Source organism: Nipponia nippon, unplaced genomic scaffold, assembly GCF_047370975.1.
Source record: "Nipponia nippon isolate SJK-2023a ecotype South Korea unplaced genomic scaffold, ASM4737097v1 scaffold_7, whole genome shotgun sequence".
Lineage (NCBI taxonomy): Eukaryota > Metazoa > Chordata > Aves > Pelecaniformes > Threskiornithidae > Nipponia > Nipponia nippon.
The window spans coordinates 11,756,439-11,775,804 of NW_028262391.1; the positions used below are offsets into that span (position 1 = coordinate 11,756,439).

The following is a 19,366-nucleotide window of genomic DNA, read 5'->3' on the forward strand; positions in this document are numbered from 1 at the left end:
TCACTCGCAACATGAATCAGCAGGACTGGTTCAGCTGGAAGGTCACAAGGGCACAGATTATGATAAGCTGTTTCCCGCAACACAAAGGCCGTCAACTCTGTTATTCCAGTTGTGAACAGTACATTAACAATACTGGTACATTCATAACTCACGGGTCCAGTACGTGAGCTCTGCCATGCTGCCTGGAAGGACCCACACCACAAGGTTATAAATTTAGCGTGAGCGGTGCCAACCCATACCAGAGAGGAGAGAAAATAGCTTTATAGACTATCGTAAATCCCTGCCTGCCTAAGATCGCCCATGACCACCGTGAGACCCTGAAGTTCAGGTCACAGTGAACAAAGTGCTAGTAATTAAATAAAAGCTGCCGTGCCCTTTTTTGCCCAAATTAAAAGCTGCAGTTACTGGCTTTCCTCTCTCTCCCTGTCTCTGTGATTGATTATCTGATAACGGTCGGTACTTATTGAATATTTTTGTGCCTTAGCACATCCTCTTTCCCTTCACATCTCCTGAAGAAATAACAGTCTGCTAGAAAAATGCCTACATGAAACATGAAAGCCCATCGACGAAGAATCGCCAGAATGAAACAACAGAATGCTTGTTTTAAGTGTACTTGAGCAGGATTAATATCCGATTCAAAAGGCTATAATTCTATGGAAGGGCTTTCAATGATGTGAAACACAAGCAAAGCTTTAACTCAGATCATAATTGCAGCACTAAACACTCACCAAGCAATTAGCTGCAACAAACCTACTGTTAAACAGGGAAGCATCAACCCACCTTACCCTTGTTTTACAGGAGAGAAACTTTAGGCAAAGTAACTTAACCCAAGCCAGGGAGGAAGCCTCACAGGAGAGCAAGAATTCAATCAACCTTTTCCTGGGCTCAGCAAATACACACATAACATAAGGCAACGTGACCTTGCATTGAAGGTATTCCAATTTTATCTACCTTACTGAATTAAAAGAAGAAACCTGTTTTCAACATCACGACAGTCTTGGCTGACTGCCTCCCTCTGCTTTACCATCACGATTCCTCTTCACAGTCTACAGTGAGAATAAACCAACTGTCACAAAGCACAGAAGTTTAAGTTATAAATGCGCATTTCCTTTTTCCTTAACATGAAACGGTCACAGGCTGAAAGGATTCTTAGTAGTTGCAAGCCCAGCATTTAACATACAAAGATGTCACAATTGTGTCACACTTGGAGAGCGAGATGTTTTGGGAGCTATCCCAGGGGCTGCCCAGAAGGAACTTTTGCAATAAGATTATCTCCATCTCTTTCTGAAGGAGACGCAGGACGAGAGGAGATTTCCCTAAGTATGTCTTTAATGCCCAGATTTGCAAAATACCAGGGTTGCATAGCATCGCCTCACATAATCCAGAGGTTGCCCGGCATCTTTTAAATGCTTTACCCTTCCCGTGACTGTCTGCCAAGAGACAGCGGTGTCTGCCAGCTGCCCTGCGGAGTGCCACAGCACGCAGAAAGCCAGCAGGCTGAAACACTGCCGAGGGATATCACCTCCAGCATGAAGTGGTTTCCTTAGCAAATGGTTAGGATGTGCCTATGTCGGGGATCACATCATTCAGCTTGATTTTACTGCAGGTGGAAATAAAGTCACCTGGGCTTATACAGGGATCATAAACCTGGAACAGGGGGGTGTATAAATGTAGTTGAATCTAGAAATGCGGTTGGAGAGACCCAGCAGGGCTAGGGGAAAAAACTTTCACAATGAAAAAAAGGACCTACGGCCCCCAGGAAATCCTTTCTCATGAATGTATCATAGAAACCAGGGCTGAAGAAAGGCTTGGGTGGTGAGAGCTTGTCTGGTTTTCATCCCCCTCTATCAGTCAGACTAATAAAAGACATCATCTCTCCCCACAAGCCTAGCAGGACCCAAGAGATACTGGAAAGAGCACTTCTTTGAGTGAAAGGCTGGTATCTACAGTGCTCGCAGCTGTGGGTCTGCATTTCAAATCAAATTACAGACAGAGGATTTCTCTCTCCATATTTCCAAGTCCTACATTCGAAATCTCCAGCGCTACTGTACACAGCTTGAGCCTTAGTGCTCCAGCACTGCACAATAGCCCCCCCCGCTATCAGCTCTCCCCCCAGGCAGCCATGCATCCCGGCACGCCGAAGCCATGGGCAGCAAGGGAAAACCAGACTAAGAGAAGGCACTGCCAGGGCTGGGGGGTTTCCTACACATCGTCATCTCGGGGTTATAAAACACATGGACCTGTGACCATGGCCGGCCACACTGCTTAGCAGCTGGCTCCTCTGCATGGTGGAATTGCTTTGGACATGGGAAGATCTAACCTGCTGCTTGTGAGAGCCCGTTGTTTTGTTTTGTTTTGCCTCTTTGGCTAATAAAGTGCTTCCAGAAACCAAATGCAAGTTTTCAGCCTCGGACTCATTCCTAGGGAGCTGGGCAGTGGGAGGGAGCACACGCATACTGGGATGATAAAACTCCCCGTTCCCTTTAAAATCAGAAACATCTGCTGCAGCCAGGACTGACTCACCGGCCAGGTTCAGAGCGGGTTAGCCAGGGCGGCTCTCATCAATGGACTCGCTGTAGCAGCTTTTCACAGAACGGAAGGGGAAAATCGATCAGTCAACCAAAGGGAAAAGGGAACAAACTCTGGTTAAGAACAACCCCTTGTTTTCACAAAGTCGCGTGGGTAGTTCTGCTCCCTTCAAACTACGCCGTTCTGCTGGTGCCCTGCTTTGGCTGCCTGCTTAGTCTTGGTTTGGGTTGGTTACAACCACCGCTGACTCCCGGGGTGACCCCTTCTCCCACCGCCAGTGTGATGGGGAGGGATTGTATTAACTGAGAGTTTCCATCAGCTGCTCTCCCCAGAGCTGAGAGGAGGACGCTGAGGTCCAACAATGGGGTGGGCTCAGCAAGCCTCTTGCTTACACGTTAAAAGACACTCAAAGGAAATAGGCAATTTGTTTATGAGCCAAGATTTCTGCTCAAGAGTTGTATCAACACTTCCATGAATTCAGATTTCGAGCAACTCTTTGTTACTCAGCCTGAGATTATCAAAATATCAACACCCTGACAACCTGCTGGTGTCAAAAGTGAATGTCTTGAAGTCCTTGGACTCAACGTGAAGATAGGCTTACAGTTCTGATCTTTGATCTCCAGCATAGAATAGGACCAATAAAATATTATAGGGATTTATGGCTGACCTCTCACTCGAGCTGCTTCACACCTAAAATAACACTAAAAGATGTGCCAAAAAAGAGGAAACTGTTTAGGTTTTCTTGCTTCTTAAAACCTGATACACTCTTATTTAAAAAACTTTTGACTTTTATTAAATAGACCACTAGCCATTACACAATAACTCCCCTTCTGGGTACATGATTCAGGAAAATTAAATATGTGGCTTTATTTAACTTCTTTGGGAGGATTAGCATGGTGCTAACCTCTAGCAGAATCACAGCTGTCTTAGGAATCGGTTCCATCAAAGGAAAGCATATTTTCTACAAGAGTCATGCTACCATCTTGTTTCAGACAGTCTGGCTGCTTTCCTTTGCTCATTCCCTCTCTCCTTTTCATCTCTTGCAATTAAAATATTGATCATTTCATCATCTAACCTAGTTTGCACTCTTCAAATATATTTTCTGCAGGGCAGAAGTGTGGGTAAAACACTAATCCTGACAGCTGGGCAAAGGTAGCTGAAGAGCAATTGAAGATGACGGGCAACAGATAACTTCTGTTGGCATCACACGTGACTGACTGGTAGTGCTGGGGGAAAAAGCGCTTTGTAAGAAAATTCAATTAGCTTTTGAATTCAACTAGATTTTCATGAAAAATGTCTCCTTTCTATATAAAAATCTTCCTTCTCTCTTTAAAAAAAAATCACATGCCTTCAAACTACAGTATTTTGACTTGGAAATACTGCCACAATATCTTCCTGGACCACAGCTTTGCTGCCCTGCAGTGACATCCCCCCTGGGCTAGCCTGCATCTCCTATAGTGAGCTACGGCCATTGAGTCATCCATCAGAGATGGAAGCAGAGCGCCGCAGAAGCCAAGGGCTTATCACTGGAGGGACTGTAGGACTGGGAAGACTCTGGTGCCAGAACTGCTGTTTCCATGAGATACGCATTGCTTCCCACTCCTGGAGAACAGCAAGTCACTGGTAACCTGGTCCCGCACTGCAGCACCCGTGTGCTGTTGGCCTCACTACCACCAACGCAGCTTGGGCACTTCTGCATTGCTATCATGGCTATTCCACGCAACCCATACCCACAGAGATGTAAAATCCACCAGGCTCACTGAGACCCCCTGAAGCTGTGCTTCTGAAGCTATTTCTACCCAAGAAAAGTTATGGAACAGCTACTAAAGGTTAAAAACTTGGTATCAAACCACTAATTTGATTTCAATAGTGTAAAATAAATCATTTTATCATCTGGAAAGCGTGGAGAGGACACAGAAAGCTATTGGAACAAGCATCATTACAAGACCCTCACCGGATAGCAACCCTGGCAACATCCAGGCAGGGAGGGGAGGAATCACTCCTAATCCTAAGCAGCTAGTAGGATATGTTTATTTATTATACAAAAGATGCCCTGTCATCCCGGAAAAGGCTGCGGAGACAAGGACTTCAGCCTGACTGAATGGGAGTGCGGGAAGAGGCAGATTAATCTGCTCCTATGAGACTGCCTCAACGCTGCTCTTCATGCAGCTGATGCTCCAGGCCCACACAGGACGCTAACAGCCAAGCTTCCCGGCTGCCCTGCACGCACAGTGCCGGTGGTACCTGATGAGCTAGGAAATGTTTCTGCACATTCAACTGAAAATGAGACAGGCACAGACAAAACCCAAATGTTTCCTTTCCAATAATGTTAACCATGAATCTGTTCATTTTTAAAGTTTAGAAGTCAACTTTAAACTTGACTTTAACATTTGATTCCGTTACACTAAAATCTGTACAATTTCAAATATCTTTTCACTGCATGATGGAAGACATTTTTCCAGTATTTAGGATACCCAGATAAAAGAAAAGTCATTAAATACTGTTGTGCCTCAAAACGTGAGATTGCACAGAGTGTTTTACACCCTACTCTGCTATGCATCCACTTCTGAGAGGGATTAGCTACTACTACTGTACTGAAGACAAAAATAAAACTCTCCACCACCACCACATCTGCAAATTTCAAGCCTGCAACAGCAAAGCAGAGGAGCCAGCTTGGGTCTGTCAGGCTTATCTCAGGCTCAGCACGGTGCACAGGTAGCGATGCAGCTCTGGGCCCCGAACTGGCTCCAGATCAGCAGAGTCCCATTCACAGGGAGCTGCTCCTGAGCTGGCAAGCCCTGGCACAGCCGGGTCTCTGCCCACAGACACACGGTCACGAACTGCTGCTTCATCCCGGGCTCTCTCTGTAAGCTCCGAGGTAGTCAGCAGCTATGTTAGCTCTTGCGTTTGCATCAATTTACTCATTTTTGTAGGTTTGCTACAATAATAGCCAGATTTTGACTGCAGGCACTTGAAAATGAACATTTAAAATGAATTTATGGCAAATGGAAGACACAGTTGTCAGATGAAAAAAGGAAAAATTGTCCTTACCTTTTGCACTAGATAGACACTAGTTGCTCTTTCACTCGCTACTTTATCCAACGCTGTTTCTTCCAGTACAAAGTAGCTTACATCCGCGATGTGAACACCCACTTCGAAGTTCCCTGAAATTGCACAAGGAAGTCAGTAGGCTGCAGGCAGAAATGAACTGCTGACATATTTAACTCCAACCCCTCTCCCAGTGCTACCGTAACCTTTTTGCCTTATGCCTAGACCTCACAGAAATGATACTTCTGTCCACCTCTTCCATCGGAGACGAAAGCTGTGGTCTCTCAGGACACTACAAAATTCACAGCCACCAAGGCTACAACATCCAAGTGAATACACGTACGGGTGAATCCTCAAGCACAACAGTGGGTATGTGTAAACCCTTAAAAAACACGTGAATAAGTCTTTCCAGCTAGGAGCTTGTAATAGTGAGCCCAGTCCTCATCCCTTTGCTGTCAGACAACAGTAAGCAAGAAATATGGGACCCCACCATACAAGCACACAGGTAATGCAGGTCACCGTTTCCCAGGTATGGAGCAGCAGGTCACACACGCTTTTGGGTTCTCAGAGCTGCACTTGTTTCCACGTCACCCTGGTTGAGCCCAAATTGCTGCTGGGGACCTGCGAAGTCTTCACTGACTTTGTATCAGGCTATGCAGAAGCACAGCTTTCCACAAGCAGAATATTCCCACTGTTATCCTGCCTTCCCTTCAGATTAGGCTTTTTATCCTCAGAGTCCAGTCTAGAAGTATCTTAATTCAAAAGTTAGGCTAGAGAGGAGTACTACTGAGGTTTATCGTGAGGTTTTGGCAATAATTTGGATTTGGAAGTAACGATCATCCTCAGCTTTGGAAGTAATTAGTACCTTGGTCCAAGAAACTCTGGTTTGCTAATCCTCAAAGAAGCCTATTGACCTTTGTTTTCTCTGGAAGGACTCTAGGCTAGATTTGAGGTGCTTATTTGTAGAATAGTTCTAAGTGCAGCGGGTTCCTAATTATAACATTTGGTTCTTCAGAGGAATTCACTAACTTCTTGGTATGTATAAATATTTTTTCTTTCCCTAATTTTTTTAAAAAGACAACGTAAGAAGATACCATGCTGGTGACAATCCTGTTTGTTTATACGCCTTGCAAAGAATATTATCAAAGCCTTTCTCTGGAGTGTCACGTTTTTGAAGGCTAAATTGTTAATAGCTGCCATCGTTACGCAGTACATCTGCCCGTGTTGACGGGTACCGGTGCTAGATTTCAGCAGAGTGAAAATGGAAACGTATACAGGAGAAGGGGAAGCGTGAGAAGGTTCAGGCTCGTATTTGGAGAGCCACCCAGCCCACTGTGCCCCCAGCTGGGAGTTCAGATAAGTGAGGACCAAACCACCCTGTGCGACTGTTTGAATTCATAACAATTTTAACTTAACTTTATTAAGCCGTGTTCGCGCAGCGCTTTGAGTACGTAAAGTATTATCTTGTTTTTTGTGCTGCTTTTGTACACTCGATAGAGCACAGATGTAAAAGCAGCAAAAACGCACATGGAAGACGGGAGCGCTGGGATTTAGATTTTGTCCATATAACCTACAGTCACTGGAAGGTCCTGCAGAGAGTAAATATGATGGCAGCAGGGGGAGAGGGCAATAATCCCATCGCACACCAAGGGACAAATTCCACCACTCGTTAGGAAGCTGGGAGAAAAGACTGCAGATTAAATGGTTCACCTCAGAAAGCTGCCTACAGCTGTGTTGTGATATTATCACATGCCTTGAAAGCTGCTCTACATGGATTAGGCATCCAAGCCTGAAACTACTTAGACAGTAAGTCTTAGACCAACAGTTCAACCAACAGGTTTAGTATTACACGCACTCGAAGCCAACACACTCAGAAGGTAAAAAAATATTGAATACTTTGAAGTCAATATTGTAATGTATTGACCCTGCAGGCAAATATTGATGAAAGGAAAAGGAGAGGGGGTCATTACATCATGCCTTTAATCGTACTTTAATTCAATATGTGCACTGTTACATACATGAACTTTTTGTCCTTGGTAGAAAATCGACAAACCAAGAAAGATCTCATTGCATGAGATAATAAAACATGGAGTTAGCCAACGAAAACACATTGAGCGGAGTTAAATTTCATTCAGGTTTCCCACCACAGCTTCTAAAAGCTGGGGTCAGCATGAGCCCCCTGCTTTTGAACTTTTAATGGAAATTCTGTCTAAATATTTTCTTACATACATTGACATAATGCAAACTGGCAGCTCTTGGGTTTGTCTTGCTCAAGTATGAATCACCCTATCTCCCTCACCCCCAAAAAATTCAGACCAAGAGCACCTGAAGATACAGCACCGTGATCAACCAATCAGATTTCTCTCAAATCACTGCTTTTGAATGTGTTAGACAAAATACCAGCCTAAGCCTGCACAGAAATACTTGCCTACTGCTCTCTCCTGGTTTATTTGCTAATTAAAATGAAAGAGCTTTGTGGATAGAGAAATACTATTCACTAGGATTCTCTTCCAGGTCCACAAATAGTTTTTCTAGTCTCATTAAGTTTTACGACAAAGTCACAAAAGGAACATTTCACGTTGTAAGTCTTGTGTTATTTCCCAAGGAAAAAAGAAAATGTGGCCTGAACGAAAGGAAAAGAGAGTTAAACCAGCACTCGTTTATTGAAAAAGTCTTGTCAGGGAGCAGAGAAAAGGGGGAAAGGGTGGACACCACATGGACCACACACCACAGGCTGCTACATATGATCTACTCTGCCTTCATTTTGATGAAGAAATCTACTTTTCCAGCTAACGGAGGCTTCAAGTCTTTAAATGAGTACTTTACAAACCACACACTTGCTTCACTCCAAATTTAAAATTCTTCTACAGTGGGGCTAAAGCTGCTCAACAACCCCTAAAGCTAGGTATACGCTACCAGTTTAAGGATTTTTTTTTTTTTTAAAGGAATTTACATAAGAATGTACAGGAGACTAAGCCAGACACTTCATATGCTGATATTAAAGCAAGAGCTGAAGGAAGCATCTATTGCAATGAAAAACACTGAAGGCACTTGGATGGCTTCTTTCACTCAGGATCTCTGGGATTTTTCACTTAAAATCATTTCATCTGAAAGTGGGTGCAAAATTGTGATCCCATTCGAACTCCACCACTACAAAGCTGCTACATGGGAGATGTTTAGCAACAGGGAATGCAGTTTAGAATCAAGCAACACAAGTTTTATTAACCAGCTGTACCCTATTAGCCCCCCTCTGCAAATACAGAGATGTGGCAACAGAGATGGATGGGAGACAGGAGTATTATTTGAAATTATACTATGGCATTGCAAAACCCCATAAAGAGACCCTTTGCAGAGAGGAGCTCTCCTCCCGAGGTCTGCAAGTAGAAACAGAGAAAGGGCTGGGCACTCAGCCACCAAAGCTCCTCTTGGGCCAACGCTCTGTGCAAGAGGGACTGCAAACAACACGGGTCTGATGCCCTTGCGACACTGCACACAGGGAAGACAATTTCCCTTTTTGTTTACCATCACATATATTTTGCCATTCTAGCAGCCTAATGGACCTGTATTGCTCCAAGTTCTAGGAGCCTGGATTCCCTCTCGAAGCTTACCAAGTGACAGAGCTACGAGTGGCAGGCCTCCCCCAGCACGAGGCTGCATTAGGCACACAGCAGCTCTGGAGAAGGTTTGGCTCCTTGATTTGGGAATCTGGTGTATTTGAACCCACTCCAAAACCTTGTATGTGTAACACTGATACGATGCTAAAATTGAAGGAGAATTGGTGGCACCTCACAGAAGAACAAAGAACAAGTTGTTCCTTTTTTTTTTATTTTTTCACTGATGATCTCATTCTCTACAACAAAACAGTTCAAAGAACATTTTTTTCCTTCTTTATTGAGGAAAATTATAAACAAAAAAGGATTAGCAATAAAGAGCTGGAAGAGAAGGAAAAGGACCTTTCAGTCTGTAAATGCTCCATAAAAACTGCCAACCCAGCAAGTTGTATCAAGTATTTGCCCCAGGAATTAGAAACTTGAGTTGAACGTATTTGAACAGTATGCAAGGGAACACACTGGCAGCAAACCCCTCTTCTCTGTCTTCAGCAACTCTAGTCACTCCTAGCACAAATGCAGACAGAAACACCAAGCAACTTCACTTCATACCTTAGCATACGCTAATTTTAGGACCATGCAACTTAAAAATGCAACCCTTCAAGGATAAAACAGCAAAAGGCAATTCTCCAGCACGCAGACATATTCCCCTTTATTTTCACCTCACCTTCAAGCATCATCATTCTCAGGAGAGAAGACAAACACTAGTAGAGTGTTAAGTCAACTTAAAACTTAATACCAGTTTCTGTATTAACCACTATTTCTTACACTGCCTTCACCCCTCAGTTCGGGAGACACAGAAGAGTGCAAAGCAGATTGCAAAGTGTTTGCTCCAGCCAGAAAACAGCCAACTACCTACCTGCTGCTGGTAATTAAAGGTAGTTGGCTGTTCCCTGGCTAGACCAAACTCTTGCAGCAAATAATTACAGCTCTTTCCCATTCCTCTGCCCTGGGGGAACCATGCTGCTCCTCTTATCTGCAAAGCAATATTTAACGCCTTGCAAAAGTATGAAAAACTTGCATAAAGAGAGGCAAATGAGGCCTTTAACCTACATGCACGTTTTGTTGCTATTAGCATTGCTACAGTAGAGCATGGGTCTTCATCAAGGCTCAAGTTCTCACATGGGATCATGGGCAAACAGCCGAGGATAGCCTCTACAGGGGTCTCGGCTACAGAAGGGACAGGGGGGCGGGAGACACTAACAGGGATGGATACAAAACAAATACAAGTTAATACAAGCTGCACGGAGGCAGAAAATGGCACTGAGAGTTGGGGAAGCTGCTAAAAGAAAAAGAGAGAGCAAAAAGAAAATGACAGTGAGAGTGAGGAGAAAAGAGCAAGTGGGAAAGCAAAAAAAAAAAAAAAAGAAAGATGGAGAAGAGAAGAGTTTAATACAAAAATAAAAGTGGAACCATGGAAAGAGCGAGTTATTTGTCTGCTCTGGAGCCTGAAGACAAAGGTGGGTGGCTTTAATTCTCAGCGGAGGTTACTCTTCCACTGCAAGAAGCCAAGCTATTGTTCAGAAAATCAGACAGTGTGTTTTATTTTCCTTATTTTAAAATAACAAGGAAAGTGCTTAAATTTTACTTGGGTACCCTAGGGCCATTTTGCTTTTTGAAAGCACAGTGCAACTGAGCATAAATCCATTGACTTGTTTACCAGGAAACCAAATTTTTTAGATTATCACATGATGGTTGTTTAGCCAACCGAAATGCAACTAATTACACCTTTTTTTTAAGTAATAGCTTTTTCCTTCTCTAAAGGTCTCTTCCTTGACATAACCTCACAAAGACTCTGGCAAAAGGAGTCAGAATCCTGTATCTCAAGAGAGCAGGACAAGTCCCTGGGGCACAGAGCAGCAACTTTTCCAACCAAGCATAAATATGACTTTAGTAAATGTTGCAACAACTTCAAAAGAGGAAAAACTGTCTGCCCAAACAAACAGTAAGCACCTCTAAACAGTAATGATCCACAAAATACTATGTACTACCAGGCATTGCCTCTAGGAGATGTCCCCATCCAAGCCCCTCTACCACGGGTTCGCATGAGAAACGTCCCACAGAAACAGCCCCCTTCACCCACCGGTCACAGAGAGACTTTGAGACCATCAGGAACAGCCTGGTCAAGGTTTCAAGATATTTGAACTCATCTTTGAACTATGCTTAGTCACTTTTTTCTGGGTTTGTAGCACCTGGAGAGGCAGCCAAGGTCAGGCCCCCGACTCCTCTCACAGGGCGAAGGCAGAGGGAGCGGTGGTGCACGTAGCATGTCAGCACGGCCACTCCAAGTGCTCCGACTGCAAACAGCAAAAGGGCTGGGTGAGGCTGGGCTTTTCCTTTGCTTCTTAAATCACAATCAAAACCACTGCTTTCTTTCAGCCTGTCCTGGTTTTGGCTGGGATAGAGCTAGTTTTCTTCCTTGTACCTGGTATAGTGCTGTGTTTTGGATTTAGGATGAGAATAATGTTGATAACACACTGATGTTTTAGTTGTTGCTGAGCAGTGCTTACGCTAAGCCAAGGACTTTTCAGTTTCTCATACTGACCTGCCAGCAAGGAGGCTGGGGGTGCATATGAAGCTGGGAGGGGACGCAGCCAGGACAGCTGCCCCAAACTGGCCAAAGGGCTGTGCCATACCACATGACGTCATGCTGAAGAAAAAAATGAGGGGAGCTGGCCAGTGGCGGGCACAGCCGCTGCTCAGGAACGGGCTGGGCACCTGGATTGGCTCCAGGTAAGGTACAAAACAAAACTTGTGTGTTCCTTAAGTGCAATGAAGGACAAGTGAAGATGAAAAGCAGAAAAACATGCTAGGAAAGGAATCCTGCCTAAGCAGAATACTTTCCAGAGTTCTCCATCAGCCAGCAGCAATTCTTTAAATAGTTTCAGAATTATGAGGAGACTTTATCTATTACTAAATTAAATGCTGGGAGCAGGTGTTCCATGTGAATTGCATACAGTTTTTGTCTGTAGCAGCTAATAAATTCAGCAATGTCCTAAAACCACTTGCTAGAATTTAAAAACTACCTTTTATACCTCAAAACAAAGCCAGGACACCTCCATAACATGGCACTTCAGGCATTGTGCATTACAGAGCCCTGAGCTTTACACACAAACCAGCACAAGCCAAATCAGTTAAGCACTGTTTCAAATACTTTGGTTAAGGTTAGCATTTAAAGCCCCTGCGAGGAAGGTGCTTCCCCACACTGCTCAGCTCTGAAGAGTACACCTAGAGATGGCTCTTGGTCAGCATGAGGCCTTCCCAGGCTCTCAGGAGAACGGGAGGGTCGATCCTCCCACAGGAACACGGGGTAGATCTTCGTGCAGGTGGTATTCTCTGAACTTCCAGCTCCCACGAGCTGGAAACATCTAAGCTGGTGATCAGTCAGAATTCAGGTCTCTAGACCTCAACAGAACATATCAGGATACCGAGGCAGAGAAACATAACACACAAGTGTTCTGTCCTGTGGGTCACCAGCAAACCCATGTCAGTTCTTCATCACCTTGTGACAGGAGATGCTGCCATCCAGAGTGCACCTACTGCCTACACCGTACCTTCAATATCTCCTGCGGAGAATAAAAGACCTCTTCTGTGCAAGCAGTACTGCTGCACCATTAAGTTGGATACTTACACAAGGAAGGAATTATCCTGAGGGAAAAACACTAAATACTCAGAAGGACAAAATTTACACAGCATGTACCAGATAAAACATTTAATTGCAGACTGAAGGACACAGGGAATTATATTCAACAGAATAAGCACAAAGCATAAAGATTCGTTCACACTGCTGAGCAAGATACAAGCAGAAAAATACAGATGAAAGTGGGGTATAAGTATTTTAATAGTGAAAGTGAGGTCAGAGCACAGGACAGTAGGGGACAGACAGTATAATGATGGAAAAGGAAGAGAATGTGCCATTTCTTTGATATATCAAATGTGTCCAGTATTGGCAGACTGAGATCAGACACAATGGTTCCTTATGCAGCGATGACTATGTCTCACCTTCTGCCTGTGCAGATTTTCTCCCCATTCCTATGCTGGTACCTGTTTACAGTGCAGAGGGTCATGGGTAAGCTCGTTTCCTCTGTGCCTGCACAAGTGCCTAGCAGACTTTGTGAGGTGCCAAAATAGCAAGTTCCACTCAGAGGTTTTATAAATTGTACTGATTTCTTTGCAAGACTCAAGTGTAATGAGCAAAATGGAGAGGAGTTACAAACCTCAAATACATCAGATTTATCCACTGAATGCCAGTACTGGCTATATGGTCATGTCTGGGAGAACCTTTAGATGACTACTTATGACTTAGACCCAAGACGCATCTTTCCTACTCTGAGTCTATCCCAAGCACTTGGCAGGTGGATCTCCAACCCTTCATCAAGACAAGATGTCAAGCAGGACACCAAGGCAATGACTGTGCTGCTGTGAACTCAGATTCCCAGCTCAGAAAGCACTCCTTGCTGGCAGGGAGAAGCTACCAAGGGAGACTCCTAGCAGTCTCTTAACAGCAAGATTTCCAGCCAACATGATGAAAGTGAAAGGACAATTTCTGGTATTCACGTCATGAATTGTTTTTATCACTATTCCAAGACCCATTCAAGAGGCTAACTCTATCAGGAAATCAGTAGTCTTTGAATTTAAAGAGATGGGAAGTGGCACCCAGCAGCTTTCAAGATGAATTACAATCATTTTGGGTGTAGGATGTCATCCTGTTCCTGAAATGAAGGTTTAGAGTGGGGAGGGACCAGCCTCTCTCTACTGCTAGGTCAGTCCCTTTTGTGCTGTCTCTACTAAACACAGTACTCCAAGGCTGAGCGAGCGTTCCCAGGCATACAAAGAGACCTTGGGATTTAGGGCTAGGCCAAACACGTACAAGGTACTTCCACTGAACAGCCTTGACATTTTGACTTTTTTGAGAACAGAAGGCAGCCACTGAGATTTCACTTTTAGCCATCCAACTTTCTTATTTATTTTTTGAAAAATTTCCAAAATATTTCCATCTGCACCTGGTTTTACTCTTTCTGTGTAACTAGCATAATAGTCAACAATCAAGAAATACTGTAGTGACCTGCACTGTAAGAAGATGTTTTTCCTGTTCAGCTGGGTTCTGAAACCCCTGCATTGCAATAAATTAAAAGTTAAAACAATAGCCCAGTGATTCTGAGGGATCCTGCCATTTAAGAAAGTTGATAATAAATAATATATACAGCAGTAACTTCTTTGCTGACTGCACGCAACAGAACATACAACTGAAGTTAACCATGTGGGAATTTATTCCTAGCTATTTGTACCCTTTTAAAGTTTATCTTCCTCACATATCTTCTGATTCTTATCTGCTAAATTTACTGAAAAATCCTGTCTTCTCTCGCTCTTTTTGGTCATCACCTATCATTTGCGGTTCTTCTCTAAAGACGCTCCTGGTCCCTGAGGTCCTTTTTCATGAACAGAAATCCTAGACGAAGTGCACTTAGATCTCTTTGTACAGGAATTTCTGGATCCTCTCCCCATTACCCAGCTCCTTAAAGGCATTTGTTTTTTTTCTTCAATATACTGTCAGACACTATTGTTTTTAAGTCTTTATCCACAAATATTAGTGAGATCCTCCAGGACACAAAATCCCGCGCCTCTAAATCTTCGGGGAATTGTCCCAGGTCCTGAATTTATGAACTGAAACAGTCCGGAAGGCGACTTCACCCAGAGCATCTCTCCTCCCTGCAGGAAAGTAAACTCACTTTTATGAGTAATTCTACTGGTATTTGCACATCTGTTTGCATGTTCTGCAGCCATAGTCTTCATTAGATTAATCCTTCATAGACAATCTACCTTTTATTTTGTTTTAATCCTGCATCTTTTTCCCCTACAGCTTTCTCTGTGTACGTTAAAAAAAAAAAAAAAAAGCTTTTGGGATAAGAATGGAATCTTTATAAAATATCTATACTTGATACAAAAATCCAGTGCAATAAATATGAATTACCAATAACAAATCCTGCCCATTTTTCCTTAACCAAGCTTTTAACCAATCTTCTCACAAGTAGCTTTCAAATATATACAAAAAATGTTTTAACAAATTATGTTCCAGCAATCAATGCTCCAACCAAACCCAAACTTTCTTAATCTCCACGCCAATACCTTATCATCCAGTTCAATGCACTTGTCTGCGGATTAGGCTCAGTCTATTTCCCTTTCAACCACCACCAGTTTGGAGCAAGCTGCCCTGTTTCCACTCAAGCTGAGGGGAGCCCTATGTTGTCAAGTTGTCTCACTGAGACAAGAGAGATGTTCGGTGGAGGAAAGATAACGCAATCCAGCCCTCTGATTCCATTCAACCCTGCACCTGGAAATCGAAGTGATGTGTGCTTCCACACACAACCCCATGTTACTTTAAAAGAAGAGGCAAAATATAATGTACATGCTGCAGTTCCCCAGCATTACACGGGATGACATTATGGGACACAGCAGGGATCTGGATTTGGCACAGACCTGAGTGTATTTTGCATATTTCAAAGAATCTGCAACCACAAACCCTTGATAGAAAGAAAGGATATGTACCTGTTTCTAATCACTGCAATATGTCTTTTTCACTTTCGCAGTGACACAACATAAACCCACCAGTAGGTAACAGGAGAGCCGAGCTAACTACGGCCGATACCAAGGGAAAAACTGACCAAATGTTATGCACAATCCCACTCCTTGTAGGTCGTCTTTATTTTTCCCATATTTGACTCCTGCAATAAATTTAAGTAAATTGCAGTTTATGGTCATTTTACATTTGACTCATATATCAATGTGGGGTTTCTGTCATGTTCTCTCTAAGCTGAGTCTGGTGTCTGTTAATCTTAAACATCTTACAAAGAAGGGAGCATAGTAATTTCATAATGTAACTTTTAATTCAACACTAGTCCATTCTTCAGTGTTTATCTTAAGCAAGTCAGGCCAGCATGACTCCAATTACAAACTCTTCCTACACTTTGCACTGCAGGAACCAAACGGATTAGCTGAAAGGTCCTGTACCATGTGTTGCAAGAGCAAATTTCACCCTACAGTCCTTAAGTGGCCAGAGGCACAAAGCTGAAGAGAATAGAGAATATTTATGTCTTAAAAAGCAAAAAAAAGTGCATACAACTTTGCAAAATTAGAACAACACAAACGTTTGCAACCTACATCAGCAAAGAACAAGGATGGAAGAAGAGCAGCAGCAGGCAGTCACCTGGGATGACAGAGAACAACTCAGGGCTACCAGGGCTCTACAGGTGTTTTTCAGGCACAAGATGCTGGAGCTCACACACTAGGGATGTCTACTAAGGTGTCCAGGAGGTCTAAGAAAAGCAGTCCCAGTATCCATAAGCCTGCAGTAGACAAGGGATAATTTTACCAACATTTGGCAAAACATTGGTTGGTTTTACCAAAAGGTGTGAAATAGGCTCCTTGAACAGAGACGTAAGTCCTCACTCTCTGCAGATCTGTTTCTGAAAAACTACAGCCCACAGTGGATTCACTGGTGTCAGCTAAGAAGAAAGGTCACACTGCACTCTTCCCAGATTTGGGTCATTAACAAAAGCTCTCCTCTTTGCTTATGCACCATTTTCATGACACTTATAGAAACACAATGTGTTTGAGGTTTTTATCCCATTCCCCTTAGGTATATTTGATTTAAATTCACCAACAGGTTGAACAGATTTAAAGGGAAGGGAAAAAACAGGGAGCAGCACGCTGCAGAAATCTCATTTGCTTAGGTCATCAGGTAAATACTGGGAAGATTCAATAAATGTATATATATTTGACCTCACTCCAAAATGCAGACAGACAACATCACTAAGGACATAAAAACCAGGGCAAGCAGCCTATAGAATATATTTCTGTTCTGTAGTACAACAATTCCTCCTAGAATAAGATTGAAATTACTTAAACTTGAATTACTTTTTGAAAGATTGTAGGGATACAGGAATGAAAGAACAACAGTGAGAACCATGTTAGTCATCGACAAACACACAAAAAGATGTAGAGAAGCTCTGTCAATGTGGCCCAAAATACTGCTTTGAAATCAACATCAAAAGACCCGCACACGGGTAAGACAATCCCTCAGAAATGCACCTCCACCATTTTGCTGCCTCCTTCCTGTCACAGCCTGACATTTTACTAGATGGAATTGTCTGCCTTTAAATTTGTCAAATTTCATTTCTGTTCCTACCAGCAAGCAGCCTTCAAACACAACTGCATCAGTTGTGTACATCACCAGAAATACAAACACCACTTGCCAATGATTCCCAGATGAGGTTTGGCAAGTGTGGGAAACTAACCTGGTGCCACTGGGACACCCAGGTCACCTGGTGTGCTCTTACATGATAGGATCGGAATAAATCTTTAAATGTCTGCACCCTGGATGAAAACATTCAGGCTTGAAAGTGGTACAGTTGTTTTCTGCGAAAAAAACACGTGTTGCTCTGCAACATTCGTATAAACCAAGAACGGCTCTGTTGTATGCTCCTGGCTGCAGTAATTTGCTAGAAGACATGCAGAAAGGATCATAAAAAAGTATTGACTGAAATGAACTTGCTTAAAACCTCAAGCTACCCTGAAACAGTCCTACAAAGGCTGTAGAAACTAGGTGCAGTCCAGATCCATCTTTTTCTCCAAGATTATGCTGAGTCATCTAAATGGAGTACAGTTCGTTCATACTTCTAAAGCTGTTATATAAATAACCCTATTTTCCTTCTTTATTGGAGCTGATCTCTTTTAAAATATACACTCACAAATGCGAACAGCAAGCTTACCTCCCTACTGCTATCATTAAACAATAACGAGGAGCACGACTGTTAAATCAAAAGCAGACTCCAATATAAAATCCTCTCAAAACCAGACTGGCCCACTTAAGACATATATCCCTGAAAAGTTTCCAACTGCTGCAATATCCTACTGCAAGCTCCATTAAAAATACAGCTATTCCCACAACCACCCCATGCTTCCTTTGCTAGTGACACTCTGCTACCTGGTAGTTCTTTATGACAGATTTGTGGATTACTTCTGCAAAAAATTCTTTTCCATCTTTTACGGAGGATGTAGCATGGGCAAGTCCTCCATCCAGGGACTGGAACCGACAAGGGTTACACTGAGAAGTTTTAAAACGAAGCAAAGGTGCAAAACCAGTCCCTTATCTCTCTGCTTGTTGCCTAAGATCCTTCAAGGCAAATAAAATGCCTCAATCGTGAATAAATTAGCAACGAATGCTTGAGGACAAAGGCAATTTCATTCTTCAAAATCTTCTGAAATGCACTGATTTAGCTGTCTGACAGAAGAAGTGTCAGTGATGAGTGGGGTTTTTTTCTTGTAGTTATTACGGGTGCTATATACCAACAGAGAGACATTTTCTGAATTGGGTTCTGCATTCTCTGTTGATTTTTGGAGATCTCCTGACATCATGAGTATGCCAGATACGCGGTTTGCTCATGTTAGGGTTTTTTGGTGGTGTTTTGTTGGGTTTTTTTTAAAGTGTTTTACATATGGGCAAAAAAGATGGAAAAAATAATAATTTCTTGTAACCACGTTTGCATTTGGAATAAAAGCCGTGTTAACTCTTAACACAACTTTGCCCTCATGAGAAATGCAGCCTTGCCAGCCCTGGATAAGCTCTTAACCTCTAAAACAACTCTTTCTCATAATAATTGCAGCTAGCATAGCAACTTTTAAAGCCAAAAGTCCTCAGGGTACCTCCAAAACATATCAAGAGGCTCTGTTAAGCACAAGACTGAGGTCCCAGAGGGGCTCTCCTTAACACTGAAGAGCTGGGAACAGCCGTAGCTTTTGCAAGCAAATGAACACAAACAAGTGAACCCCAAGGACTCCTGGCACTGGTTTTGGACCTTTCTAAATTTGCAAATTCTTGAAAAAATTTAAGTCAAAGTACAGGATATCTTAAAAAAAATCATATATGCTGATGGATTTATACCCCTGCTTTTGCCAGCCACATTTCATGGGCCTATAATAGTAATCTAGGTAGGGCTATAGTAGTGCTCGCAGTGGGCCAAAAAAGTAATGAATCCACAGACATTCAATTTGCATGCAAGAAAATGTCCCAGAAACTTGTGATACAAGATGGATCTGGATGTCTCCTGCGAACTGCAAAGGACAGGTCTGAGGGCTGAAGTCCCCAGTGCTGGAAGCTGAAGAGTCTTCCCATCTGGGTAGAG

At 43.0% G+C, this 19,366-nt stretch overlaps 1 protein-coding gene across 4 annotated transcripts in view; it reads right to left on the bottom strand.

Annotated features, from left to right (window-relative positions):
- DIS3L2 (DIS3 like 3'-5' exoribonuclease 2) overlaps positions 1-19,366 on the bottom strand; it is a 203,712-nt gene that overhangs the window by 73,802 nt on the left and 110,544 nt on the right. For all 4 annotated transcript variants that reach the window (XM_087740589.1, XM_087740590.1, XM_087740588.1 and 1 more), the window contains exon 12: positions 5,581-5,693. In XM_087740589.1, coding sequence (XP_087596715.1) covers positions 5,581-5,693 — 113 coding nt within the window. The remainder of the gene's footprint in view (positions 1-5,580; positions 5,694-19,366) is intronic.